The 24,829-nt window shown below is 43.5% G+C and overlaps 4 protein-coding genes and 1 long non-coding RNA gene across 9 annotated transcripts in view; 3 read left to right on the forward strand and 2 right to left on the reverse strand.

Moving 5' to 3' along the window:
• slc35a2 (solute carrier family 35 member 2) overlaps window positions 1-1,090 on the reverse strand; it is an 11,440-nt gene extending 10,350 nt beyond the window's left edge. The window contains exon 1 of the mRNA XM_019860751.1: window positions 620-1,090. Coding sequence (XP_019716310.1) covers window positions 620-680 — 61 coding nt within the window. The 5' untranslated portion in view covers window positions 681-1,090. The remainder of the gene's footprint in view (window positions 1-619) is intronic.
• LOC109510472 (uncharacterized) lies at window positions 835-2,370 on the forward strand. Of its 3 annotated transcripts, none has more exons than XR_002167125.1 (2): window positions 835-920; window positions 2,273-2,370. It is a non-coding gene; the product is annotated as an uncharacterized LOC109510472 (long non-coding RNA). The 3 variants fall into 3 exon arrangements; XR_002167127.1 differs by having other exon boundaries at window positions 888-972; XR_002167126.1 differs by lacking the exon at window positions 835-920 and adding an exon at window positions 1,251-1,416.
• Window positions 2,371-4,545: 2,175 nt separating this feature from the next.
• Window positions 4,546-15,873, reverse strand: otud5a (OTU deubiquitinase 5a). Its single transcript, XM_019860728.1, is given in 10 exon segments — window positions 4,546-5,825; window positions 6,065-6,136; window positions 6,766-6,970; window positions 7,299-7,484; window positions 8,275-8,423; window positions 8,881-9,037; window positions 9,797-9,861; window positions 10,720-10,813; window positions 14,953-15,023; window positions 15,026-15,873. Coding segments are annotated over 10 exon segments (1,599 nt in total). The 5' UTR covers window positions 15,489-15,873; the 3' UTR covers window positions 4,546-5,688.
• A 1,028-nt stretch (window positions 15,874-16,901) lies between these two features.
• On the forward strand, window positions 16,902-19,324 carry creg1 (cellular repressor of E1A-stimulated genes 1). The gene is made up of 4 exons (XM_019860779.1): window positions 16,902-17,245; window positions 18,561-18,680; window positions 18,833-18,946; window positions 19,026-19,324. Exons 1-4 carry the CDS (start codon window positions 16,967-16,969, stop codon window positions 19,098-19,100), a joined length of 588 nt encoding a protein of 195 aa, XP_019716338.1. The 5' UTR covers window positions 16,902-16,966; the 3' UTR covers window positions 19,101-19,324.
• A 1,892-nt stretch (window positions 19,325-21,216) lies between these two features.
• cd247 (CD247 molecule) lies at window positions 21,217-24,147 on the forward strand. Of its 3 annotated transcripts, none has more exons than XM_019860780.1 (8): window positions 21,224-21,699; window positions 22,333-22,433; window positions 22,505-22,537; window positions 22,635-22,697; window positions 22,897-22,929; window positions 23,056-23,109; window positions 23,744-23,773; window positions 23,873-24,147. In XM_019860780.1, exons 1-8 carry the CDS (start codon window positions 21,549-21,551, stop codon window positions 23,936-23,938), a joined length of 531 nt encoding a protein of 176 aa, XP_019716339.1. In that variant the 5' UTR covers window positions 21,224-21,548; the 3' UTR covers window positions 23,939-24,147. The 3 variants fall into 3 exon arrangements, with proteins under 3 accessions (XP_019716340.1, XP_019716339.1, XP_019716341.1); XM_019860782.1 differs by lacking the exon at window positions 21,224-21,699 and adding an exon at window positions 21,837-21,917; XM_019860781.1 differs by lacking the exon at window positions 22,505-22,537 and having other exon boundaries at window positions 21,217-21,699.
• The last annotated feature ends 682 nt before the right edge of the window (window positions 24,148-24,829 follow it).

A 24,829-nucleotide genomic window follows, 5' to 3' on the forward strand; every position in this document is an offset into this window, starting at 1 on the left:
TATAAATTCTAATTGTGAGCATACATGTCTATGTGTATTTCTATCTTGGCTTGAGAAAAATCCGACGCACGTTTTTTTTTCTGAATGCATTGCCTAAGTATCGGATCGGGACGAGTTATTGGCAGATACTTCAAACTAAAGACTCGGTCATAAAAAGGGTTAGCCCTAATAACTACAAGAAAGTGTTGTCGAAAGCCATGTAGTGTTCGCCACAGACTGAATGACACCGTGTTTCAAGAAACCGTTGAAATGGGGTGACACAAAAGGCCCTTTATAGTAATATTGACTCAGCCCATGTTTGCACTGGGAAAGCGACGGCAGCAACTCGCGTTCACTTCCGCGACACTCCTCGCTTGCTTGTAGCACGTCACACAACTCGTCTGTACTAGTAGTACCTGCTCCACGTCAGCACCTGCTCACGTCACTTTTTTTTACCTGAGAACTTCACTAACACTTTAGTGACATTAAGACTGAGACACTTAAAAAGTGTTACACCAACAACGGACACTGCTAAAGTCACTCATGCCCCTGCATCACTTCTAAAAGGGGGGAAAAAAACTACTACTAACACGGATTCTATAGGAATAGCAAAATCTTTCTTCACACAACCTTCTCTTACTTTCAACGTGTCGCCGTCTCGTCGTCCTGTCTTCGGCCACCAAAGGTTTTCCATCAGCCATGCTAGCGCTTGGCCAGCTAACGTCCCGCTAGCAGGGACTCACGGCGTTAAGACAAACGGAGAGCCTCAACCGGGGTGACGGACGAGCGTTGGGTCCAAGAGACAGCGTATTTAACCAGGGAAAAGACCAGCAGCAGTACCGGGGAAGTCACCGGGTCTGCCGGAGGGAGAAATCCCGCCGAGGAACTGTGACGTTCGGAAAACAGATAACCAGTTGGACTGCGAGACACCTGGTGGAGAGGTATCACTTTAAGTGAATAAAGCCTTTGGACAAACCTAGGAATATCAACAAGGTGGGCGAGTCCTTTACAAGAGTGAGACCTCTTCTCTGATCGTACAAAAAAAGCGTTCCTTGTTGGTCTCAGGGAAGAATTCTATTGGCTACTGACATCGAAAGGAATTGTATTGGCTGCCCGGCGGGTTCACCTGACTTCTCTGATTTCCGACTAGGAAACGTCTATTAGAACACCCCTTCAAAAACCCCCCGCCCCCAAAAAAACACCTCTTCAAACTGTGAGGTCGGAGTTGTGAAAGCGGAAAAAAAACTTTACCCGCGTTCACGACCGACTTCAATATGACGTCACTTTTGAATGGCAACCCGATGGCGACGCTGGCTGTGGCCATACAATTCCTTCTTATTTACGAGCTTTATATCATCTGCATTTAAAAAAGTGTGTGTTTTTAAGGGGGAAACATATGGAAGAGACACAACATGGCATCGACTACCACCATTTTATGTTGTAGTTGTTATTTACGCTGGCCGACAGGTGCAAATCCGCTGCAAACAGGAATGCTGCAAAAATAATAACAAAAAAATGCAAATAAAGACAAACACACACGTGTAAACTAAAAAACACACAAAGCGACTGCAAAACAAAAACGCTACAGTAAGAAATGTTGCAAATGGCCAAATGCTGCAAACAAAAAAAAAAACATGAACGCAGAAAAAAGTAATAAACGTAAGGAACAAATGCCAATCACAGAAACCACAAAACACGTGATGTGGGGACGGGGGGAGCGCTGCGGAAATCAAAAACAACTCGAAAACGCAAGAAAACATGATGAAAGTTCACGCCACGAAACAGAAGTTTACCATGCCACTAGGGGGCACTACAGGACCAGTCATGTGAGACCAGGTCCTCCCCAGTTTCTGGTCTCACGTGAACTTCCATTTGCTGTACCACCATCCTTTGTCTATCGTCTAATTGTACTTCTAACATGTCTTGCGTTAATTAGATATCTCCAAACTTGAATAAACAAACATGTTTCAAGCCATGTAACCATGGTGCTCTATCATAATAAAATAAACGACAGCTTCCACATGTTTAAAAATACAGGACGGATCCCTAAGTGGCCTGGCAAACGTCCATTTTGTGGCGCCTCACTTTTTTTCTTGCGTAGTTTTTGAGTTGGTGTCTTGGATTTCCTTATTGTTTTTTTTTTGCATTTGTTTTGTGATTTGTAATGTTTGCTTCCACTTTGTTGCTGTGATTATCAGCAGATCTTTCTTACTTTTTTTTCTGTATTTATGTGTTTGCATCATTCGTGTGTTTGCAACGTGTTTTTCTTCACCTTTGTTGGATTGCGCATTAGGTCGAGGAGATGGACGAAGTGGAGCTGGACGAAGTGCCTCGGCTGGAGAAAGGGAAGTCTGGACTTCCCTGCTAAAGCTGCTGACCCGAAACGACCCCGAATAAGCCGGAGAAAATGGAAGAATGGACGAAGCCATAATTTATTAACCATTACGATCATAGAATGGTGATTATTTTTGGCATCTGAAAACTATGCCAAAGATCAACTTTTCGATCAACCAACCTCCCGTGATTGACCCGTTACCGCGCACGCGCGCATACGCACGCACGATGCACTCAGGTACACACGCATGCCATGATGAGCTATATAGCCTGACGCTGAGGCATGCGACGCATTTAAGCAGCCTGTTAACGATCATAGCTCTCGTGTACCGTTTTAAAATGCTTCTCTCGGCCCTCCAGATTCCCATTCTTTGCTCGTCCCCTCGGTGAATTGTACAAAACAAACTCTGAATGAGAAAAATGATAACGATAAAAGATATAGCGCAACAACTCGGATCACAAGCTGCAACTGCTGAGCGGAGCGCTAACAACTTCCGGTGATGCATCACACGTCACGTCGGTTAAAGATTACCCGTTTTATTTGATTTTCTTTTTAAAATATTTTTTGTGAAAGCGAGACTGATAGAATGATTAAGGTGCAGTGTGCAGGAACACAAAAAAATGTATTACTAACATGCACAGAGACACAAATGTTTTTTTTTTCCCTTGACACCCCTCGCATCGAATTGGGACCAGTCCTTGATCTACTGGTCGATCGCGATCAACGTAACGGGCACCCCTGATCTAAAAGGACACGCCAGTGAGTGAATGACTTTGTACATTTGGCCGGCTGTTTAATGGCTTAAAGCGTTAGCCACTGCGTGTAGCCTCTCCAACGCGATTGAAAGAGCACCGGCGGCAACTATCCACTCTCCCTCCATCCTAACCACCTCTTGTGGTTTGCAATTCATGATAGCTCGCAATAGGAAGCGTTATTTAGTAGTTGAGTCACAACCCGGTTCTACTTTGCAAGTGGCACGTTCTACTTTAGCTCTATGAAGCGTGAGATGATCCCAAATTTTGGAAGTTCTTCGTCGTTTTACTCTTGGCCTCCTGGCTCGTGTTTATTGGAACAGTAATGAGTAGACAGTAACACACGGTGTGTGTGTGTGGGGGAGGGGGGTCAACACAAAATCCTGCAATATACCGTCGCGATTAAGTTGTTTTAAGTTGCAAAAAAAAATAATCTAAGATGCACTTAACCTGCCAAAAGGGAACCGCGATACAGCTATGCGTTGTTTCCTGTGAAAATTTTGAGGAAATTATGAAGGGCAGGGGCGATTCTAGGGTCACCAGTTTAGTTTTGATTGGGGACAACGCATATTACACACTCGGCACACCAAATCACCAACTTGCAATAAAGCTACAAGTGCCTTGAAAATGAGCAGGTCAGGGAGTGATTCCAAACACAGCCAACAACTCGGACAGGGTGAAGCAGAAGGCCTTGAACAAGTTGCGCCATTTAAGTAGCACACCTGCATCTGTCATCGTGCAGCTTTTCAAAAATTAGCAGCTCATTCTGTCTGAAACAATTTTCCTCTTTTTATTCCAAGAAAAAAAATCGATTTTTTTTCATCCCAAGAGATAAAATAAAAGCAAACTTATATTATTAATAATAACAATAATCAAACAAAGAGGATAAATGTGACAATTCTGTTCTTGTCTCTCAATTGTCACTTTGTCTCCATGGCGATATTGGTCATGATCAAACATGCAGCTAAGGATGATGATGGAGATGATGGAGGTAAGAAGAGGAAGACAGACATTTTTAAAAAATAGATATCCAAGCTATCAATGGAACTCAAACACACTGGTTGCCAACAGGAAGTCCTATCAACTTGTACAAATTGACTTCAGGCGTGAAGAGTGTAGCATGAGGCCTTGCTGTCTTTTATGTCCTATTAGCCTTGCTCACTTTGTTGTGCTACATGTTCAAGAACAATCTTTCTCTACAAACCAGAAGGGAAACTTAATTTGCCGGCCAGCGCATAACATGCTAATGCTAACTCGTCAAAAAGAACCGCTACAACTAAGCGATGACATTTTAACGTTGCAGTTAGGCGAGTTACGCTAGCTCACTGAAGTAGAACGTCAACGTCTTGAGCGTTGAAAACATTTCAACCTGCGATAAATTTCCCTTTGTCCCAGCTAGCTGATATCAGCTCACATGGCGCTAAGAAATCTCATTTTCACCAGCAATAGACTAGCGAAGCAGGTAATTGGCAACTATCCTTTTTAAACGATAACTTCGTGAGCTTGCTCGCTTTTGTGTTTTGGCTACTGTGGACGAAATAAACTCGTAGTTGGGCTGACAGCCAATCAGAAAGATGCTGCCGCTGAGAGGCGATCGCCGTGAGCTCCTCTCAAAATATATTTACACAACTCGCAATAAAGTTTGAGATATTGGGCTTTCAGCCAAAATTTAAGGATGAACCTCAAATACGCTCGAGCTTTTTCAGGTGAACTTTGACCCCTACCCTTTTAAAACGACTCAATTCAACTGTTTGTTTCAGTACTTACTAACTTGCTGTTCTCAAACTAGATACTGAAGGGCAACATTCACACGCGTTTTCTTGTTTTTAATTTCCAAGGACATCGACTTCTTTGCCTTTTTGTGACGGACGCTTCCAGTCTGCTGCAATTGACTCTAAACTCGGTGGCTGTTTGCCATTTAAAGCCTTGCAATAGCGAGGTACACAATTGCGAGGTGTTCTTAGCGCGACAAAGAGAACCGTTTGAAGATCAATTTTAATTTAAGGAGGAAACATATTGGTCCATTCTGCACCTAAACAGCTGCCAAGTTTGCCTGTCGTACGAGGAAAAAGTTGTGCAAACAGCACCGAAACATTGAACAGCCGGAGAAGTGGATTCTAAAGCTCACAGAAGATCAAATGCAATTTCACCTGGGAAGGCTAGAGTGGATCTCAGGTTCTTCCTGAAATTGCAGCCAAAAGCCCGGCACTCCGAAATTTTGTGAGTGGTGTAATTTGTGCAAACCAGAATAAATTAGAACAAAATGAAAAGTCAAAGTGATGTCATGTGGCAACATTGTTTCTTGCGGCCAAGAGCTGGCTTGTGGTCGTAGCCGCTCAGCCATAAAAAAAAAAAAAAAAAGGTGGAACATGCGAGCAGAAGAAGTGTGTGTATTTTGATCCCGTGGATTAGATCTCTCTCTCCCGTGACTTGATGCTGTTTCTGACTCCCTTGTTGAGACAGAATGCGCTCAAGTTCCCGCTCGGAGGAAAAGACAAGAGTGAGGGAAGGATGGATGAGATTTTGAAAGGGGGGGAAAAAAAACTGCATTTCTTTCTTCTGGCTTTGTCTTCAGTGGTTCACGGGGGCAGTGGGGGTTCATTTGTCGCCTATGTGCGTCCATCAGCTGCTGTCTGGCGACGCCTCTCGCTCTCGATGCTGAACGGAGCCGCTCTGATGTTTCATGCTGTCCAAATATTCCTGCTGGGACACGGCCAGGACTGATGCCAGGATCTCGTCATCCTCCCAGTCGCTCAGACCTGGGCGGGGGGGAAATCAACGAATATCAATAATATTCATCACATTAACAAGAATAATAATAAGCATCCAAACATGTGGAGTGACCAACAGTATCAATTTGTGAAAACATACGAAAGTCCGAAAATTGTTACATCATGGGTTCCGGCGTGTGGGCAACAAAAAATGCTTGGGGGGGTAGAAAAGAAAAGAAAAAAAAATTATCCTTCCCCACGTCATGGACACATTTGATCTTTCTCACCAAATGCTGTAGGTGACATCTCCTGCATAATGGCTCTGTACTCTAAATGATGCCGACTCTGATTACTGGGACCTGCAAACACACAAACAAATTGTAACAAACATTAAAAACACGCTAGCAAAAAGGTGCGTCACCTGTAGGGCTGCAAAATCCCTGGCATTTTTCAAGTCGGTAACTTCTCATGGGATTGAATGGAAATTTCCGACACAAAAATAAAGCAGGAATTTATCCAATTGAAAGTTGCCTCTTGAGCTATTCAACTGCACACGCTGCTCCTCTCACAAACAATGATCCCTGGGGTCGACATTAACAGTGGCCCGATGGCACGTGGCCACCAGTGTCTGAGGTGGGCCACCGGAAGTTTACTAACGGTGGCCCAAATCGTCCATCAGTAGAATTTTATTATTCGGCCAATTCTACTTACCTTTATGTACTCGAACCATTTGCAGCAGCTGCAATCATTGATTATTTGCCAAAATTGTTAATTAACAAAAAGTCAAATAAAGCTATGAGTAATAATGATAACATGCATTCATTTATTTCAACTAGAACCAAAACAAATTTTTGCTGGACTGCTTATTGACTTTAATGTTGTTATCTTTTAATTATGTTGTACGGCAGTGCCCCCCACCCCCCCCAAAAAATGAACCCATCATCTGACTTGAATTGACCAGACTAATCAGAATTTTATTTGACATTACCTGGTGCACAGGGTGAGGGTGGTTTGTTGAGGATGAGTGCGGCACCGGCGGGGGAAGGCGGCTTGATGACAGTCGAGGGGGCACTGGTGAGGTCCGAGTGGGAGGGGTCGGAGTCTCGTTGCCGTGGCGACCGAGCGGCCCAGTCCTCCAGGCCACTGGAGGCCGCTGCCGTGGCTGAGCTGCAGGTGGCGCTGGCTTTCCTGGGCTGGAGGGACAAAGATTACAATTACAATAGGTAGGAATTCCTCCATAGTTAGTTGCACCTTTTTTTTTTTTTTTTTTTTTTACTTCAATTGAGCTCTGGGGCAGCTAAAGCGCACGCGTACCTGACATCTAGCTCATAACACAAAGCAAAATTAAAAAAAACAAAAACAAACAAAAAACATCCAAGCGATGACTCGAAAAAGTCATATGTTGGGACACTCGTTGATCAAGCTTCCACGGTAATTGTCTTTTATTTGACCTTTGTTCTCATTCTGTAACAATGTAAAGCCGTTGTGTCAATCAAACATGACAAGCAAAAATGCACTAACCTGTCGGGCCTGCTTCTCCTGGTCCCGGAGCCACTGCAGGTACGACTCCCTGGCCACCTGCTCCTCGATGGCCTCGCACGTGGCCTCCCAGTCGCTTGCTCGCTTCTTGTCCTCCAACATCTGCTGTTCGATCCACGACTCCTCGGACGTCTTAATGGCCGATTTCATCAGGGATTGGTCCGCGTACTAGGGACGTGATTTAAAGGAGTCATAATATGAAAGGTGAGTTTTTAACGTGTTTTATCTTCATAGTTGGGTGTCAAGAATGTCTGCCCACTCATTTATAAAAATTAAAAATAAAGATGGATTTAGTGTCCAGTCAAACAAGTCAATCTTTAGTTACCTGACTATTTCCCCAGATGTGTGTGTTTTTTTATTTTAATCAGCCAATTCTGAGTTGGGGCGAGTGAGTGAAATACTGCCAGTACAGTTAATGAAGGTGACAACCTGGATGAAATTAATTACTAAAGTTAAATAGAGATTTAAAAAAATGTTTTTTTAAAATTACATTTCCTGTTAGTTTTTTTTTTTTTTGGTACAGCAAACACTTCAAAGGAAAATGCGATATAAGATAAGATAAGATATCCTTTATTTGTCCCACACTGGGGGATATGTTGAGTGTTTAGCTATTAATTTTTATTAAATAATTGGATCAGAGAATTTCGGACAATACCATCAACCACTGAGGTGTATGATGTAAAATAAAAAAAAATAAAAATGGGGGGAACAGTAAGGCATTATAAAATCAGTAAAATAATTGGGCACCGCACAATTGTTTAAAATGCTTTTTTTGTTTTAAATTAATGTATCTTCAAACATGCTGTCTGCTCTGTTTGAAAACTCACATGCGGCCCACTTCTTAGCCACGGTAAACCGCGGAGTGATTTGTCTATTTCTGGTGTGGCGTCTTTGCGCAAGTGCACCTAATAGAGAAGAAGCAAATAAATAAATGGCGTGCGAGCGTGCAGGTTCGTACCCCCGGTTTGAAGGCGGGCAGGCCGAGGCCCACGCCGATGGTGGCCTTGTTGGGGTTGACAACAGAGTTGTAGTGGATGTTACGGTGGTAGCTCACTCGGATGGGCTCGTCGTTATTCTGTTGGATGCCATGGAAGGTGTTGATTGGCTCTGTGAAAGGAAGAGGCGGGGCTTAGCCTGGAGGCAGCTGATTGGCAGTTGCAATGAGCATAATGAAATTAAGTTGGGCTGCAGATTTTGGATATTGTTCGAATAAGGAATTCCACCGATTGTTCCACTGATTAATCAGCGAAAGACTGACTTAGCATGAACAACCAGAATCAGGAGGTGCATGCGAAATGCAGGTATGATTTGTGTCCACTTGATCAGTATCCTCATGTTCTACAGCAGTAACTGCGTTTCTGAGTGCGTATGGCTTAGAAAGGAGGGCCTGGCCTGGTGAGTGATGTGGGCGTCAGCTGTTATCTTATGTTGGTGATTGTAGACGTGCTGTTGTGGTACAAATTGGATTTTATCTTCATGCTAACTTATTTCCACATGGACTGGAGAGTCATTACAGCCCTAAAAACAACAACTTAGGAATGAGGCGAGAACGAGCAGAGGACACCTGTGCCGTACTGGTACACCTCCACAGGCCGGTTGTACATTTCTGCCATGGCCTGCATCTCAATGTGGTTGCCATGGCAATTGTTTTTCCTCTTCCGGTTGATGTATGTGGTGAAATCCTCCGTCACGTAGTTGGAAAAATAGTCGGCGTTCTTCATCTGCGAGGGAAAAGCCAGAATAAAAAAAAAAAAAAACAACGTATAACTCACATATTATTGCTACTATTGATCCTCATAAAATGTGTTTACACACACACACGCACGCACCTATCTTACTTGAAGCTTTCTCCCTAAAATCAGTTAACTCATTCACCCCCAAAGACGCTTTTAAACGTCTTTTCAGACTTGGTCCAGAATTGGCTGGTACTGAATGAGTTAATAAAAATGCATTCATTGAATAAAAAATATGAGTAAGATAATGCATATTAATTTAGCCATTTCTTCCTGAAATAGTTTTATTTGATTCATTGTAACTAATTTAAAAAATACATTTAAAAAAATCACACAGATGTAACAAGTCTCAATTTGTTTCAATGAAATTGGTAATTAAAGCAGATGTCAAGCCTAACATTTTCTTTCCAATAAGATGTTCTATCGGCCACAACTAATCTCAACGCGGCATTCTCGTTAATATTGTGTTTGTGGAATATGAGTTAAGCATATTTCTGCCTTTCTGTCAACCGAGAAGGACAAAAACAAGTGCATTATTAATCACAATGCCTTTCGTGTTTAGACTGGTGGGACTGCATAGAACACATTATTTCATTGCATTATCCATCATTCCATTATCTGAACATAAATAAAACAACATTTTAATATCCAAATGAATGATCTTATTCATCAAAGTATTAGGCATCATTTACACACATTGATTTTAGTTTATTTTTTAGGAATGACAAGAAGCTAAGTGCCACTCACCAGGTAGTCCATGCAGTGTTTTCTCACCACCTCGTGCATGTCCTGATCGCCATAGACCTGGTCAGCTGACACACACGCACACAAAGCTGCTAAATGGCGTTGCCAATTCCATGGTAAAATATGAAAATGTGTTCGTATGACTTTGTCATAGCGCATTTTTCGGCTCAACTTTACTTATGGAGCACTTTGAAACAACCATAGCTGTCTACAAAGTGCTGTACCTAGAGTATCTGACTTATAAATTGTTAGTTCAAACAATAAATGCATAACATTGTCAACAGTTTGTACAGTAAACCAACGAGTGGCTTTCCACTAAGCCAAAGAATTAAAAATGTAGTTTGTGACAGGCCTACCAATAAATAATGCAAGTACACTGACTAAAAAAATGAAACGGCCGATCGGGTTCTCTCCCACCAGGCTCAGCAAGTTTTCTGGGTGGGGGGGAAGACCCACGTGGATTATTAGCACGTTGCTAGCAAAATCCAGACATTCATTTGCTCACTCCATTCGGGTGTTATTGATGCTCCGCATGCATTTTAAGTGTTAAAACTTGCTCCCATTTCAGTCAAACTCTTTCTCTGGATATCCATGGAAAAGATGAAGAGGCCACCATGTTTTCTTCAATTACGTGTTCATTTTGATGTCTGCTGCCACTAAAAGTGTGACTAACTGACACAATAGAAAACATGGAATGCCTAAAAGCGCCGTTTTTTTTGGGGTGGGGGGAGGCAGTACAATGCCATAACTATTGATTCTTTGTTATTTTATGTTAAATGTTGTGGACAGCGCTTTGTTACACCTGCAGCTCTTGTCAAAGCGCGATACATAAATAAAGCTATATTGGCTCGTAAGAACTTGTCAAGTGATTCTTTCCACGCACCACAGTGACACCTGGTGGCCATCGGAAGAAGCATTTGACTCACCGACAGCTCTGAAGAGACACGCGCCGTCCTCCTTCATCTTCTTGATGACGAAACCTTTCTTGTCCCGCAGAGTTTTTTCAAACCAGTGCTCTTGCTGGGCGGGCGGACACACACACACACACACACACACACACACACACACACACACACACACACACACACACAGATTACAGCTGTGAGGAGTGAAAACACTGCACAAAAAGTCGTCGGTTCACCAGCGAGTTCTGTTCCCACAGCGACACTGTTCCCACAATTTTACCTCCTAATGCGAACAGTCGAACCACCTGGCTCGGGAGGCCTGTATGATTGTTGCAAGCTCTCTCACACACACCTCTCTCAAATGGAGGAGTTGTTCAGGTGAAGCAAGGGACATACCTTGGATCAAGGGCATTCAATGAAAAACTGTATGTACGGGGTAAAGGACCAACGTTGCCTACATGCCATTTTTTTTTTACATTCACAGCAACGACATGCAAATTGCACGTAGATAAGTACACAAGTGTCAATGCAAGGCCGCAAAAATATGGAAAGAAGCAATTAATATTAAATGTAACATGGCAATGAGTCTACGTGACTCTGCTTTATTATTTACTGTACCATACTTAAAACTTATTTAATGATCAGCATAATTCTAATAGAACACATTTTGAGGAATAATTAATTCACACCGTTTTTTTCATAGTTTGGCTGCTTCTGAAAACTTGTACTCAGGTGTGACTTGTGGGGAATAAAAATAACCAAAGTTCCATTCCATAATCGCACTGACTTTCTGTGCATTACTGCCACCTTCAGTCCACCGGTGGTAATGCTAATTGCCAAGATAAGGAAAGAGAAGAAAAGGAACAAGAAAGAGAAGACGAAAGGTGCATCTCATTCCTTGAACTGGACATTCCAAAGTCCTCGCGCTCTTTCGATTACCGGTACATGCTAGAACCTCCCATCAGAAATTCCATTGAGGAGGGAGGAGATTGACAAAGGAGCAAGGTGCGGAGGAGGCACAAATGTTTTGGGGTAATGAGACGATGACTCCTCCACGTCATAATTTCATGAAGATGTCTTCTTAAAATGACATTATATCATTGACGCGTGTCAGAGGTATTCCCATCACTACAAAGGTCCGCTTTATGCTTTAGGTGTCACATGGGATTAAATTCAAATCACACATCCACACTGTTCGGCTTCACAGTTTTGCAGACGCAAAGATGAGTGCGATTGGTTTGTGCCAAGCGCCGCCCCCTTGATCCCCAATACGCGTAGTGCAAAAAATGTGACGTTTTCAATTTTCTGTATGCGGCCAAATGCGTTTTCGAAATAGCAACCTAGTGTGGTGCAAACTTTTAAAAACAAGTTTGGTTCAGCCTAGTTACCATGAGCCATCATAATCAAGTCTTTTTGGTACAAAGCAGGCGTGGGCAAAATATTTCCTCATCGATATATCGTCAATGTTGCTTTCACGATGAGCCAGATCACATTAGCAAGTGTTAATACTGGCTCGACCAACGAGTCACTTGATTGCGGCAAAAAGGGAGGAAGTGATGGAATCCTCATTGGGCAAATCAGTGGGCAGGATCCAGTCACATGACTCTGCGAGAGCAGCTGAGCGAAATGATTTGGGGTTGACACGACTGATATCGGTTGGAATACAACTGCTAGCTGCGCCGAAACGGTCGCCCGTGAAGAGCGTTTCTGTTCCACCGTGAGCCATACGAATCGCGAGGAAAACTTTGCGTCACCACAAGCACGCTCAAGAAAAGCTAAGTAAACACCCACACTTGGAAAACCCTCGTTCAGCAAAACACACACACACTCACACACACACACACACACACACAGACACATACACACACGCTGTACTTTAGGGGAGCAACTAAAACGTGACAGCCAGGATATTGGACATTGGCTTAACATTCAGACTCCACGCTCATAGTCCGCATCATAACTGCATTTCGACTATATCGCGTGTGGTATGTGTGGGACAATTTTGGGAACTGTCTTGGTTGTCACTACAAAGGTATCTGGAATAACAACGCTCAACGCTGTATGACTCTTACCGTCTGCGTTAAGGACCGCCCACAAATTACAAGACCGGCATTCCAGGGCGACGCCTATAGCGCAAATCATCATATATCGAATAAAAAAAGATTTGTTTTCATTCTCATGGCGATGGTAAACATCTTTTCTCCTTCTGATTGCTTGTTGGCAGTGATAGACAGACAGCTCGAAATGCGATGATGTCTGTCAATAGGGAAAAATAGGAGACGTAAGTATTCCCCAAAATCAATGAAAGTCTCGACATAATTGGAAGTTCTTCACTGTTAAAAATTGCTGTAGAATATCGTTGTACACGGCTTTGCAGCTGTACGAAGCAATTTAAAATACAATTCTGTGAACGAAATGCAAATTTACAATATTTTGGGGAGGAGAATATCATCAAATTATCTATGACGTACGTTTGGTCACTTTGCTCCTCTTACTTTTTGTTTACTGCTTCTTCTTTCATTTCTTGGCGGATTCTCTCAATTTCAACTTGCAAACCAATGTTAGAAGGGGGGACTCCAATTGGCTCGAGTCGCGCACATTTCCGCCACTGATGGAGTCAATTTGCTGACAGCTCGCAGGTCTGTCTCCGTGCGGCCCGGTCCCAATAGGGCCGTGGCCCGGTACCGGTAGTTGCGGACCATTGACTGACACGGCATATTAACTGGCGGATAACCAACACGTATCAGATGTTTGTCCACATTTGGAAGAATAATTAAGAGTCAATCCAGCCGAAGTGACTTTCAGCAGCGCTACAAGTGGATGTGAAGTGAGCAATAATTCTTGGGCCTGTGTGTATTTTGGCCAAAGAATACCAGAGAGCCTTGAAGACTCCTGTCAATGCATACAAACGGCCTCAAACAAATGTATGTTCACTCTTATTTGACACAGATCTCTTCTCTCTTGCCACCATTTTGCAATGTTATATTCAAATGTGCCGACTGGTCAACAAGTTATTGTAAATAGGAGACAATAATGTCTCTCGACTTTGAAAACTGCGTTCAAATGGTTGTTTTCACTGAAGCATGTTTTTCTCTTTTCGGCTCCAAAAAAAAAAAAGTTCAGATTTTTACATTTTCACTGTTCAATCCGTTCAGCTTGGTGGTTTTTCGGCTGGCACGAGACTCAACACAATTCTCTATAAACCTTGATTCCATGACGCTCATTGCATTTCGGGTGGTCAAAGCTCAGGCATAAACAAACGGCAATGTCATTTGACAAAGGCAGCCCAATTGAGATAACACGTAAATGGACCGAATGATCAATTTGGCCTTCTTCTCGACCGCTGTAGGTTGTCAGCCGAAAAGGAAATTGCTTCAAGGCGAGACAGAACGATGGCACTGATTTACATTTTAAGTGTAAAGTTGGTTCAAAAATAGAGGTGGTGGAAACTCGGAGACCGTTAACTTGACCATTGAGAGAAGTGTCAAACTGATTTTTCCACTGCTCTGACGAATTGCACAGATGTGCAGGCTTACCATTACGTTTTGAAATGACTCAATAACAATCAAACCAAGCACTCAATGCATGCCTGTGAGAAAATACCTGAAACGCCAAACCTGATGATGGATGCTTGTCCCCCTCTGTCACTTATATAGATTAATTTTTTCAGGAAATCAGGGGAGAACACATACACGCACACACAATTATTTTCTGGTGTCTACTCTATATGTGTTGGTGTTATTAATTTGTGTTTGAATAACTGTTTTCACTTTTTATTGTTGTATTATTATTGTTATTTTACAACATATGTAAAGTGCTTTGTTACATTTCAACTGTTGTTCAAGGCGCTATACACATAGAGCTGTATTGTATTGTACCGTGCATGTTTTTGGAATGCAGGAGGAAACCAGAGTACCCGGAGAAAACCCACGCAGGGACGAGGAGAACGTGCAAACTGCACACAGGAAGGCCAGGTCCCAAACTCGAACTCATGACCTCCTCACTGTGAGGCAAACACGCTAACCAGTCGAGCACGTGCCGCACATTACTTCAATAGAGTACTGTGGTATTTATATTTCGTTACTGGCTATCAGAAGTGTCTTTGAGTGATGGCTAGCCCAGCCATGTTGCCATGGCGACGACGTGATTGACATGAGCCTAAAACAACCTTCATTGACTCACTCCCACGTCCCGGAGCGTCCATTTTAGACGCGATTCAAGACCCCTACACTGAATTGAATTTCCGGCGCTTACCTGCTCGGCGGTGGCCGGGTCAACTGCCTGCAGGCGGGCGGCGTTCTCATACTCGTCCTCGCTGTTGTTGCGCCTCCGGCCAGCGCCGCCGAGCCGGAGCAGGTGCCCGCTTGCCGCCGCCTCTTACTGAGTCCGGGCCCGGAGCAGCAGCCGCCGATACTCCCGCCGCAGCCCACCACACCGGCCTGCACCACCAGGTCCCCGCGGGAGGTCGCCACCAGGCCGCCGCCGCCGACTCCGCCGCCGCCGCCGTCCCGACCGTCGCACGGCCCCGCGGAGGCCACGGAGCCGCCAGGCGGAGGAGAGGCCTGTTGCGGCCGGGAGCCCGCTTCGATGCTCCGCCGCTCATCTCTGGTGGAAGGCGGCGCGGGCTGGTACGTCCACGGCGGAGGAGAAGCACGGGGCCGGGCTCCGGTCCTGCCCGCGTGAGGGTGCGGGTGCTGGTGAGGGTCCGCGACGCTCCGCCGGTCGGTGTCATCAGCGTGATCCGCGACCCCGACCCCCGAGCTGGGTTTCTTTTTGGGCAGGATCGTCATGGTGGGGAGGAGGAGGAGTCGGTCCGCCTTTTTGGATCAAAAGATTGGCTGTGTTTGGCGTCGAGCTAGCTGGCTAGCCGCAAATCATCGAGCGAATGTTCCCCGTCGAGAACACGACGATTCCCATCGACGTTTGGACGGAACACACCATACAAACGAACGAGAAAAAAACCTGAAATACGTCTCCTTCTTCCCGGGCGAGAGCTCGTGCACAAAACATCAACACAGTCTGACGGGCCCGAGCGCGTCACTTCCGGGTCAGACTTCGTGCTTACGTCACCGCGTCGACGTAAATGCCGCAAATACAAAAAAGATTTAAAAAATAAATTACTGATATAGCCCAACGTGGGTATGCCGCTCACCGCGCTGCGACCTATTATTTAGAGTTGAGGGCATCAAGATTTCTAATTATTTTTACTTTCATTTGTGAGTACCTGTAGTTGTTTCTTTTTAAATTATTAATGTTACGTTAAAATGAATAGATAATAAACTACGTGATTAAAAAAGTTGTACTCTTAAAAATTATTTGAAAAAAGTAGAATTGTGTTCACACCGATAGAACGATAGATTACATTTCCACAGACATGTATTGTATACAGTATTGTTTATACTTAATATGTATCTTTTGTTCGTATTTTCCCTCATTTTATTTCATATTATTGCATTAGCAGTAAATACATCTGAAGGTCTTTGTGAGTAGTTGCTTCTTTTAAATCAATGCTACAGTAATATTAACAAATAGCAAATCACATCGTATAAAATGTTCTATTCTTTAAAATTATCTGAAAAAGGTTGTATTGATATTCGAAACACATCCAAATATGACAAATTTACATACACATGCGCGCACACACACACACACACACACACACACACACACACACTGTGTATCCATCTATCCATCCATTATCTGAACCACATTATCTTCCAAAGTGTCGCGGGCATGCTGGAACCTATCCCAGCTGTCTTTGGGCAGCAAGTGGGCTACATCCAGAACTTGTTGCCAGCCAATCACAGGGCACACGTATACAAACAACTATTGGCATAACTGATGGCGTCATGTTTGTTTTTTTCCACCTATTTTTGTGTCAGATATTTGTTTTGTAATCTTAAAGTATTTAAAGAAAACTTCAAACGAGGATGGCAGACCTGAGATAGAGGGTGGCGGGAGGTACCATACAAATGTTCATAAAGTGCTTGGTTTGTATTATTTTGTAAACTACACTCATACAATTGTACTTGTCTTTATTTGAAACGATTATGATCTATTACTTAATATTACATCGTAAAATTGGACAGAATTCGAATTCCATTTTGGTTACATGCACGTTTTGTTAGTTTGTTTGCGGAAGTAATTGCTTTCATTTTTTTACTTTGAAAATCTGCACCGGATCTTCCAGTGACTCATTTGTTTATATCTTAGTCCTGTGCTTTCTTTGTTTACACTTCCGATTGGTGGTCGAATTCTACAGTCGACCATGAGAGCTCTCTTTCCGGGTGTTTGCCTGTTACTTTTTGGGCTCGCCGCGGGCTCTTTCCGGGTCCGCGTGCCCCCACACGAGCAGGTCGCCCGGGTCGCCCGCTTCGTCGCCCACCAATGCGACTGGGCTTCCATGGCCACCATCAGCAGCCACAAGCCGGTGGTGGGGCAGCCTTTCTCCAACGTGTTCTCGGTGAGCGACGGGCCACCGGGCTTCAGCTCCGGCGTGCCGTACATGTACTTGACCCGCATGGAGATCTCCGTGCAGGACCTGGAGGTAATTTTTCGATTAAATGTGGCACATAATGTCAACTGTTCCTAAACCACATGTGGCCTCAGCTGTCCTGTGCACGACACTGATACCATCTGTTTTTTTTAAGTTAAATTTGTTTTCATTGTATAGATAAACATTTCCTCATGACGTGACAATTAAAGTAACATTGAAACTATTGTTAGGTGCAATCTTTCATGTGTTAAAGTGGCTGGCCTTTTTCCTGTAGACTTTTCTGCACCCAAGCACAGTTCGACATTTTACTAGAAAGTTTTCGTCAACAGTGCATCTTTTTTGAGGATATGCTTTATCTTTGGCAACACCCCAAATGAAGAAATCCGTTGGCGTGAGGTCTTGGGATCGACTCAACCCCGTTGACCTATTTACGTCTGTGGGAATTCAATTTTAGTCATATGAAAGAAGGCAAATAATAAACAAATTTGAATAACTCTTAACTGTATGCCAACTTTTGCACCGCCCCTACATGGTTTAATAATTTACGTCATATATCAAAAATGGCATTTAAAATGAACATTTGTTGTCTTGTAGCATCACACCCCTTATTTTAACTTCAAGTTTCATAGGCGTGATTTACACTCATGTAAACGTGTGCCGTTTTTGCTCACGTGTGTACGAATTACCGCGTCAACATGTTACATGACTTTATGGAACTGCACAAGTGTCACCATGACTCAGCAGCTTTTCAACTGTGCCTCAGCAGTTTTGCCGTAGAGTCACATGCTTGAGATGCAGCCATTTGCCTTCAAATATGACCTTCCCGCTGATCAGATGACTTTTGTTCGTTTTACTGCCCAAAAATATAGGAGGGGTCAAAAGTCAGTCAATATTTCATATGATACAAACTGTTTCACAAGAGAGCAATAAAGGTCCATCTCAATAAATTTAGATAGTTGCATATTTGTTCATTTTTTAATGGGTTGGATAGGGGAGATGAGTCATAGTTAATGGAATATTTATGTTTTAGTTCTTCAATGAAAGAAGTTAATATCCCCAAAATGTTTAAAACTTGTTAGAACAAAGTTTAATTGCCATCCAAATGTTCTTGTAACTTTCAACTCCTTTGCTGTAATTCATATCTTTATTGTCGTAGGTGCTAAAGGGACCCCAAAAAAGCTGTTATTTTATTCATTATACATTTTTAAATTCACGGACCAATTCATCAGTTGTCTGAATTTTATTCTGCTGGAAATTGAAACACTGGATGCACCCTAAATCGAATGGAAATGATGCACTTTTATTTTTAGGTTTGGGTCCTGTTTCAAGCTTGAGAGAAGTGAAATGAAACCTTGTCTCCGCGCAGGTCAACCAGCAGGCATCTTTGTCAATGTCTCTGGCTCAGACGGCCTACTGCCGCCAGCAGGGCTTCGACCCTCAGAGTCCTCTGTGCGCCCACATCATCCTGTCCGGATCTGTGCTGGAGGTATGTCCCCCCCCCACCCCCCACACGACACTAACACTCTTAAGCCAGAGCAACAGGAGCATTTGCGAGCATAATGGTGGCACCGTCGAGCCCCGCAAGTTGTTGGTGTTTTATTGTCAGACCATTAACAGGCACTTGCTCGTCTTCTTCAGGTGAACAGCACAGAGGCAGAGTTTGCAAAGAAAGCCCTCTTCACTCGACACCCCGAGATGATCGACTGGCCCTCTGACCATGACTGGTTCTTTGCCAAGTTCAACATCACACAGGTAGTTTGGACCGCAATAGCGCATCTGTCAGGTCCTGGGCTTTTATCTTCATCGCCATGCCCGCTGCGTTGTGTTACAGGTGTGGGTGCTGGATTATTTTGGCGGGGTGAAGACAGTCAGTCCGGAGGAATACTACCAAGCCTCTCCCAACTAATACGCACAAATGACGTTTATGGGGGCTTAGTGTGTTCTTTGCAGTGAATCATATTGTGAATTCCTTCCAGTGAATCCACTTATCTTCTATGATTTCTGAGTGCCATACATACAGCAGCAACAGGAGTGATGGGATTGGCTTGCTATAACTATTGGAAGACAGCGTACAATTGAAATGAGGTGTTGTGGGAGTGGAAATTGATACAGGCACGCAGGGACGCCCATGGACAGTTGCACTTCTCGGGGAAGTTTTTTTTTTTTATCCCTGTGAGTTGTCTCCCAATTTCCTATAAATGTACATTGTAGTATGTTAAGCTCATCAAAACGTTGCTTTTTACTTGAATTGAGTCGTCTTGTTCCTGCTGGTATTATGATTGTGTTGAGCAAGGTTCTACGCAAGTGTGCATTTTATTTCATGAAACCCTGACTGTGGATGGTATGATAAGCAATGACTTCTCAGTTCTAGAGTGGGTTATAGGAACACAAACGTTCAGGTGCACACGCTTCTGGCCATACATCGGTAAAACGTTGCGTTGCTCTGGCCAACGCACTGAAAAATTTCTTGCTACACCCCTGCAAGCTCATTCACTTGATGATTATTATATATTTTTTCAGAAAAATAGAATGAATTATATTTTTCAGTAGAACATGAATACAATGTTTGTTAATAAAGTTTGTGTCATGCAACAGAATGTCTACACCTCCTCTGTTTGTAAATAATAATGGCCATGAAGTCGAGATGCTGTGATTGGAAGACAATAACCATGGTGCCATTTTGGATACTTTGTAGAATCCAAAATAGCACGCAACACTGCACAGACCCCCACTAAAAGTGTAAAAGAACATTTTGTAGCGCTACCTTTGCATTTGTTTGGTTTGTGCAATCGGCAGTGTGCGTTCTGACAAGAAAAAAAAGCAAGGCACTTGGTGGCAGTCAATGACCGGCTCACCTGTTTTCTGGGTTTCGTCATGTGACATTTGCAAGCTAGCTGGAGGGCACTTTGACCTCAATTTCAGTCGACAGATCATTGAATGACTTCAACTTGGAGTACAGTGAAACTCCTCTACAACGAAACCTACATGGGCAAAAATACACCCTAGTGTGAATAAAATGTCATGCATGAAAGCCATTTCCACTTTTCTGCTCCCCCTACAATGAAAAGTCCCCCTCTTCCGTTGTACGAAATCTTTTTCTCTGCTCTTGCCTCGCAACGAGATTCATTACAATGAAAACAAGCCTTCTGCAAAAGTCTAATCCAACCTCAGCATGCCCCAGCGACCTCCACTGCTTCGTTCGGAAACGGCAACAGCAACCACCACACTGGTTTACACGTGCAGTTTCAGACGCAGCACGAACGTTGCATTGCTAAAATGGCGACAAAACGGACCTTTGGATACCAAGGAGTTAAGAAAAGAAAAGCTTTAACGCTGGAAGACTGGATAAAGGTAATATAAATGAAAGATGGAGGAAGCAAAATAAAAGACATTATGCAAGAAATTGATGTAAGTGAAAGTAAATGCTGATCGTAAATTCCGCAATTTCCGTTTTTTTCTTTCTACGCTGGCTATATGAACTGTCAAATAAGTGTATGCTCATACTTATGCACTATTGGAATAAAAATAAAAAGTACACATATACGTGTTCGTGTTTACGTCTGAGGTAAAATTTGCGACAGTGAAAAGTCCCCTGTTGTGAAAAAATTCTTGCTGCAAACATGATTTCATTGTAGAGGAGTTTCACGGTAATAAAGTGCACTCAAAGTTTAAAACCCAACTTCAGACTCCTTTGCATCCTCTTTCATTTTGTGGAGCTCCTCTGTGGGTCCTCTCCGCTCCTCCCTGATCTGGAGAGGGGCCTCGGTGAAAAGGACTCAATTGGATGTCGCCGTACAGATTCTGCTCCGATCAGCACGAACGTGATTTGCACCGACTGAGCTGGACAAGAGCTGGCTCCACCACTCGGGGGCGCTGCTATGAAGATCTCTTCATTGACCAGGTTCAGAGGGGGGCCTCCCTCTCCGAAGGCGTCGCCCTGCAGCCTTTTCGTCTTGTTCAACGGACTTTTACATCATTCTAACAAACATTGTTGACCAATATTGGGTCAAATGTTGCCCAACGGGCATCCATTGCAAGCCTGGTCATCGTGGAAGGGGGATTCTCCCATATGCGGCCCCTTTTCAAGCTTTCTCATTTTTCACTCAGATGGGGCTTTTTGGGGGAGTTTGTCCTTGCCCTGCTGTGGGCTAAGGTCAGGGGATGTCGTGAATATTTGTCAAGTGTGGGCATGTGAAGCGCTTTGAAATTGTTTGTGATTAAGTGCTATAGAAATAAATGTGACTTGTCGTGACAGGACTCTCCCCCTTTGTTCTGGAGTGCTCGGTGGAGGCAGTAATGGTAATTTCAGTCAGATGCTGCCACTACTCCAAAATGTCTAACTGCGCGTGATTGGATGCGGGTGCGACGTCACCCACCGCAGCAGCTCCTCACCACTTCCTGTCCCACTTCACGGCCCAAAAGACATTGTTTGAGAGACTCCGAGGAGTTCAGGATGGCGTTCTGGTGGACATCGGTTCTTCTAGTGTTGTTGGTGCAACCTGCAGGTAAAACCAAACCATCAAACTCAAATTGTTGTATTTTGATGCTTGGCTGTTATTTGAAGTGTTTCAGATGTTTCTCTTCATGGGTATAAAAAAAACAAAAAAAAAAAAAAAAACACACCAACTTTTTTTGAAAAGACATTGTTTGAGAGACTCCGAGGAGTTCAGGATGGCGTTCTGGTGGACATCGGTTCTTCTAGTGTTGTTGGTGCAACCTGCAGGTAAAACCAAACCATCAAACTCAAATTGTTGTATTTTGATGCTTGGCTGTTATTTGAAGTGTTTCAGATGTTTCTCTTCATGGGTATAAAAAAAACAAAAAAAAAAAAAAACACACCAACTTTTTTTGAAAAATTCTGTCCACATTTTAAACTTGGACCCTGCGTTTTGAACGCAGTCCAAACTGATTCGTTTGAGTTGAATCTTCTCAAATAATCATCAGACCATGAGATTGCTCGTTTGTGGCGACCAACCAGGAAGCAACTTTGTGGTTTTAAGCACCTCGGCTGCTCAGGAACAAGCTTTCGTCTTCGAAAAGTAGACCAACACCTTTCGCGCAGGCAGAAGAAGGCATACAAATGAGCAAGGCGGGAGTTTATTGGCAGGCATGGTTGCTGACCGCCACTTCATCCGCAGACGCCATGTTGACGCTGTACGACCCCAGGCTGTGCTACATCCTGGACGGCTTCCTTGGTCTGTACGGCCTGATCATCACGGCCATGTTCATCAAGGAGAAGGTCAGTCTGCTGATGACACAACCCGCACGCAATCCACTCCATCCATGTCACCTCTAAACATCCCTCCACAGCTCTTCAAAACAAAGGCGGCCGGCGCCGGCACGGTGAGACTCACGCGAGCCGCAGCGGAGCGTCTCCTTGCTCTCCGCTCGCCATTTTGATTCGTGACAATGTCGGTGCTGTCTCGTTCACTCGATCAAGGGCGGAAGAGGCCAAAGGGACAACGGTGACTTGCAGCTGAAAGGAGACCCGGAGAGAGGACGTGTAAGTATCTTGGGAAAAGTCATCGGAGGAATATTCTTGAAAATGCCAGAAAAAAAAAAGAAAGATCTCAAGAACAGTTCCAATGTTCAACGTAAAGGAATGCAGAACCCTTTAAAACTAAAGAATTCAACTTAGAAGTGAGCTGTAGTGTATATGTCGGTCACGTTTCACAAAGTTCTCCCTTTCATCTGTCCCACAGAACCGCTGGAATAATGATAATGCGATATACACGGTACGAGTACATCTGAGTTCGGTTTGGCGTTTGAAAACAGAACAAAATAAAACAGTGTGTGTGTGTGCGTGCGTGTGTGTGTGCGTGTGTGTGCGTGTCTGTCTGTCTGCACAAACTCTGTTTCAGGACTTGAACAGAAGAACAGAAGATGTGTACAAAAAACTTCCTGTAAAAAGAGAAGTGCGTCAGCGTCGTTGTTTCAGACTCATGCGGCAATCCAAGTATCATTCGTTCTTTCCATTTTAAATTGGCATTTCAAAAAAAAAAGATGGTATATTTTTCAAATAGTGATTATTTTGTTATTTGTTTTTTATAATCGAACACTAAAAATGGCCAAAATGTCAGGTTTTTCGTCAAAGTTGTGACTTGAGATACTCGGGCCTTTCAAAATACGTTTTTGTTGTGAGATCCAAGCAAAAATGTGAGACGTGAGATTGCCGCCAGTTTATGTTGGCAGCAAACTTCATCGACATCTGGCCACCGTCAAGTCACATTGGTTTCCTTGGAGAGTCAGGCCAATATCAGTTGGAAGTGCGAATGTACTTTTAAGCTAGTTTGCCAACTGCCACTGGACAAAACATTCAAGACAATAGTCTTGAATGTTGGCTTCCGCCAGGATGTGGCGGAAGCCAACGTGACTGTTTCTGACCACCTTTGCCTTTTTAGTGTTACATTAACAAACACATAACAAATTAATCAGTCATTATTCAATGTTGTTAACATTTGTGAACGAATGACGCGGATTGTTGAATGTTGAATGCTAAGGTGTGACTCAAATGATGTTAACCGTTTACGTCCGTTTGCCGCTTGACAGCGACCCAGAAAAAACGATCAGGTTTACCAGGTGAGCGCAATCTCCATCTCAGAAAGAAAGCGAATGTCATTTTCATCATCATTCCCACCACGGCCAAACGCAAATAACCTCTTTGAAATGTGACTTCAGGATCTCAGCAGAGCAACCAGAGAGACCTACGAGGCCCTCCAGATGCAGCCGTTGCCAGCCCGCTAGAAAGATGGCGCGCTCGACCTTTCCCATGTCGAAACAATCAAGTTCTCCCGTTTTATATCATTCGACGATACATCGGATGGATCGCATCGTGAGCATTGTAAACATTGGCTTTATTTCTGTTTAATCTTCTTTTCCTCCAGCGTATACAAAACAGAACAGTCAAATTAATGTATAAAATTAAATGTCTTGCTTTCGGTCTGCAACAACAATGGAATCTGTTTTTTTTTCATTGAAGCTTCATCAAAGAAGGATAACTTTTGCTGTCTGTGGGATTCTATTAAGTCAGTGAACTTCCTTGAGTTTGTAGGGGAGGATCCTCTGCTGACAGAAAAAAATATCAGTGAGGCAAAAGGGGACAGATTCATCAACACGCCAGCATAGTGGTGACGTCGATGACCTCAACATGTAAAACAACAGCAATTCGTTCAGAGTGTTTCACAAAAGAAATATTTACTTTATTCACCAAAATAACTCATTGGAGAAGTCACCCGTTGACCAAGTTTATTGATAATGTACAGGCTTGTTTTTTTTTTTTTTTAAGCTACTGTAGCTTTATGGTGCTGAAGTTGGACTCCATAGTTTGTCTGTGTTTTCGTGTATGCAAGTTTGTGCAGGAGAGTGAAACAATGTGAAAATGGCAGGAAATCCGCAGGTATCAAAAATTTTCCCCAAAATAGGGGCGACCAGAGAGTGTCGAGGGGTGGTCATGGCCACTGCAAGCCACCACGTAGCTCCGCCCCTGCATGTCTTCAGCCAAAACAAGTAAACAACAACAAACATATACAGTATACAACTCTCAATTTACCACTAACATGCTTTCTCAACCTAGAATATCGAGCTTTTGGAGAAACTAGTCACTTTGACAAGCTAGCAAAGACTGCGTGTGGCTGC

The sequence above is a fragment of the Hippocampus comes genome, unplaced genomic scaffold, assembly GCF_001891065.2.
Source record: "Hippocampus comes isolate QL1 unplaced genomic scaffold, H_comes_QL1_v1.1 scaffold56, whole genome shotgun sequence".
In the NCBI taxonomy this organism is placed as follows: domain Eukaryota; kingdom Metazoa; phylum Chordata; class Actinopteri; order Syngnathiformes; family Syngnathidae; genus Hippocampus; species Hippocampus comes.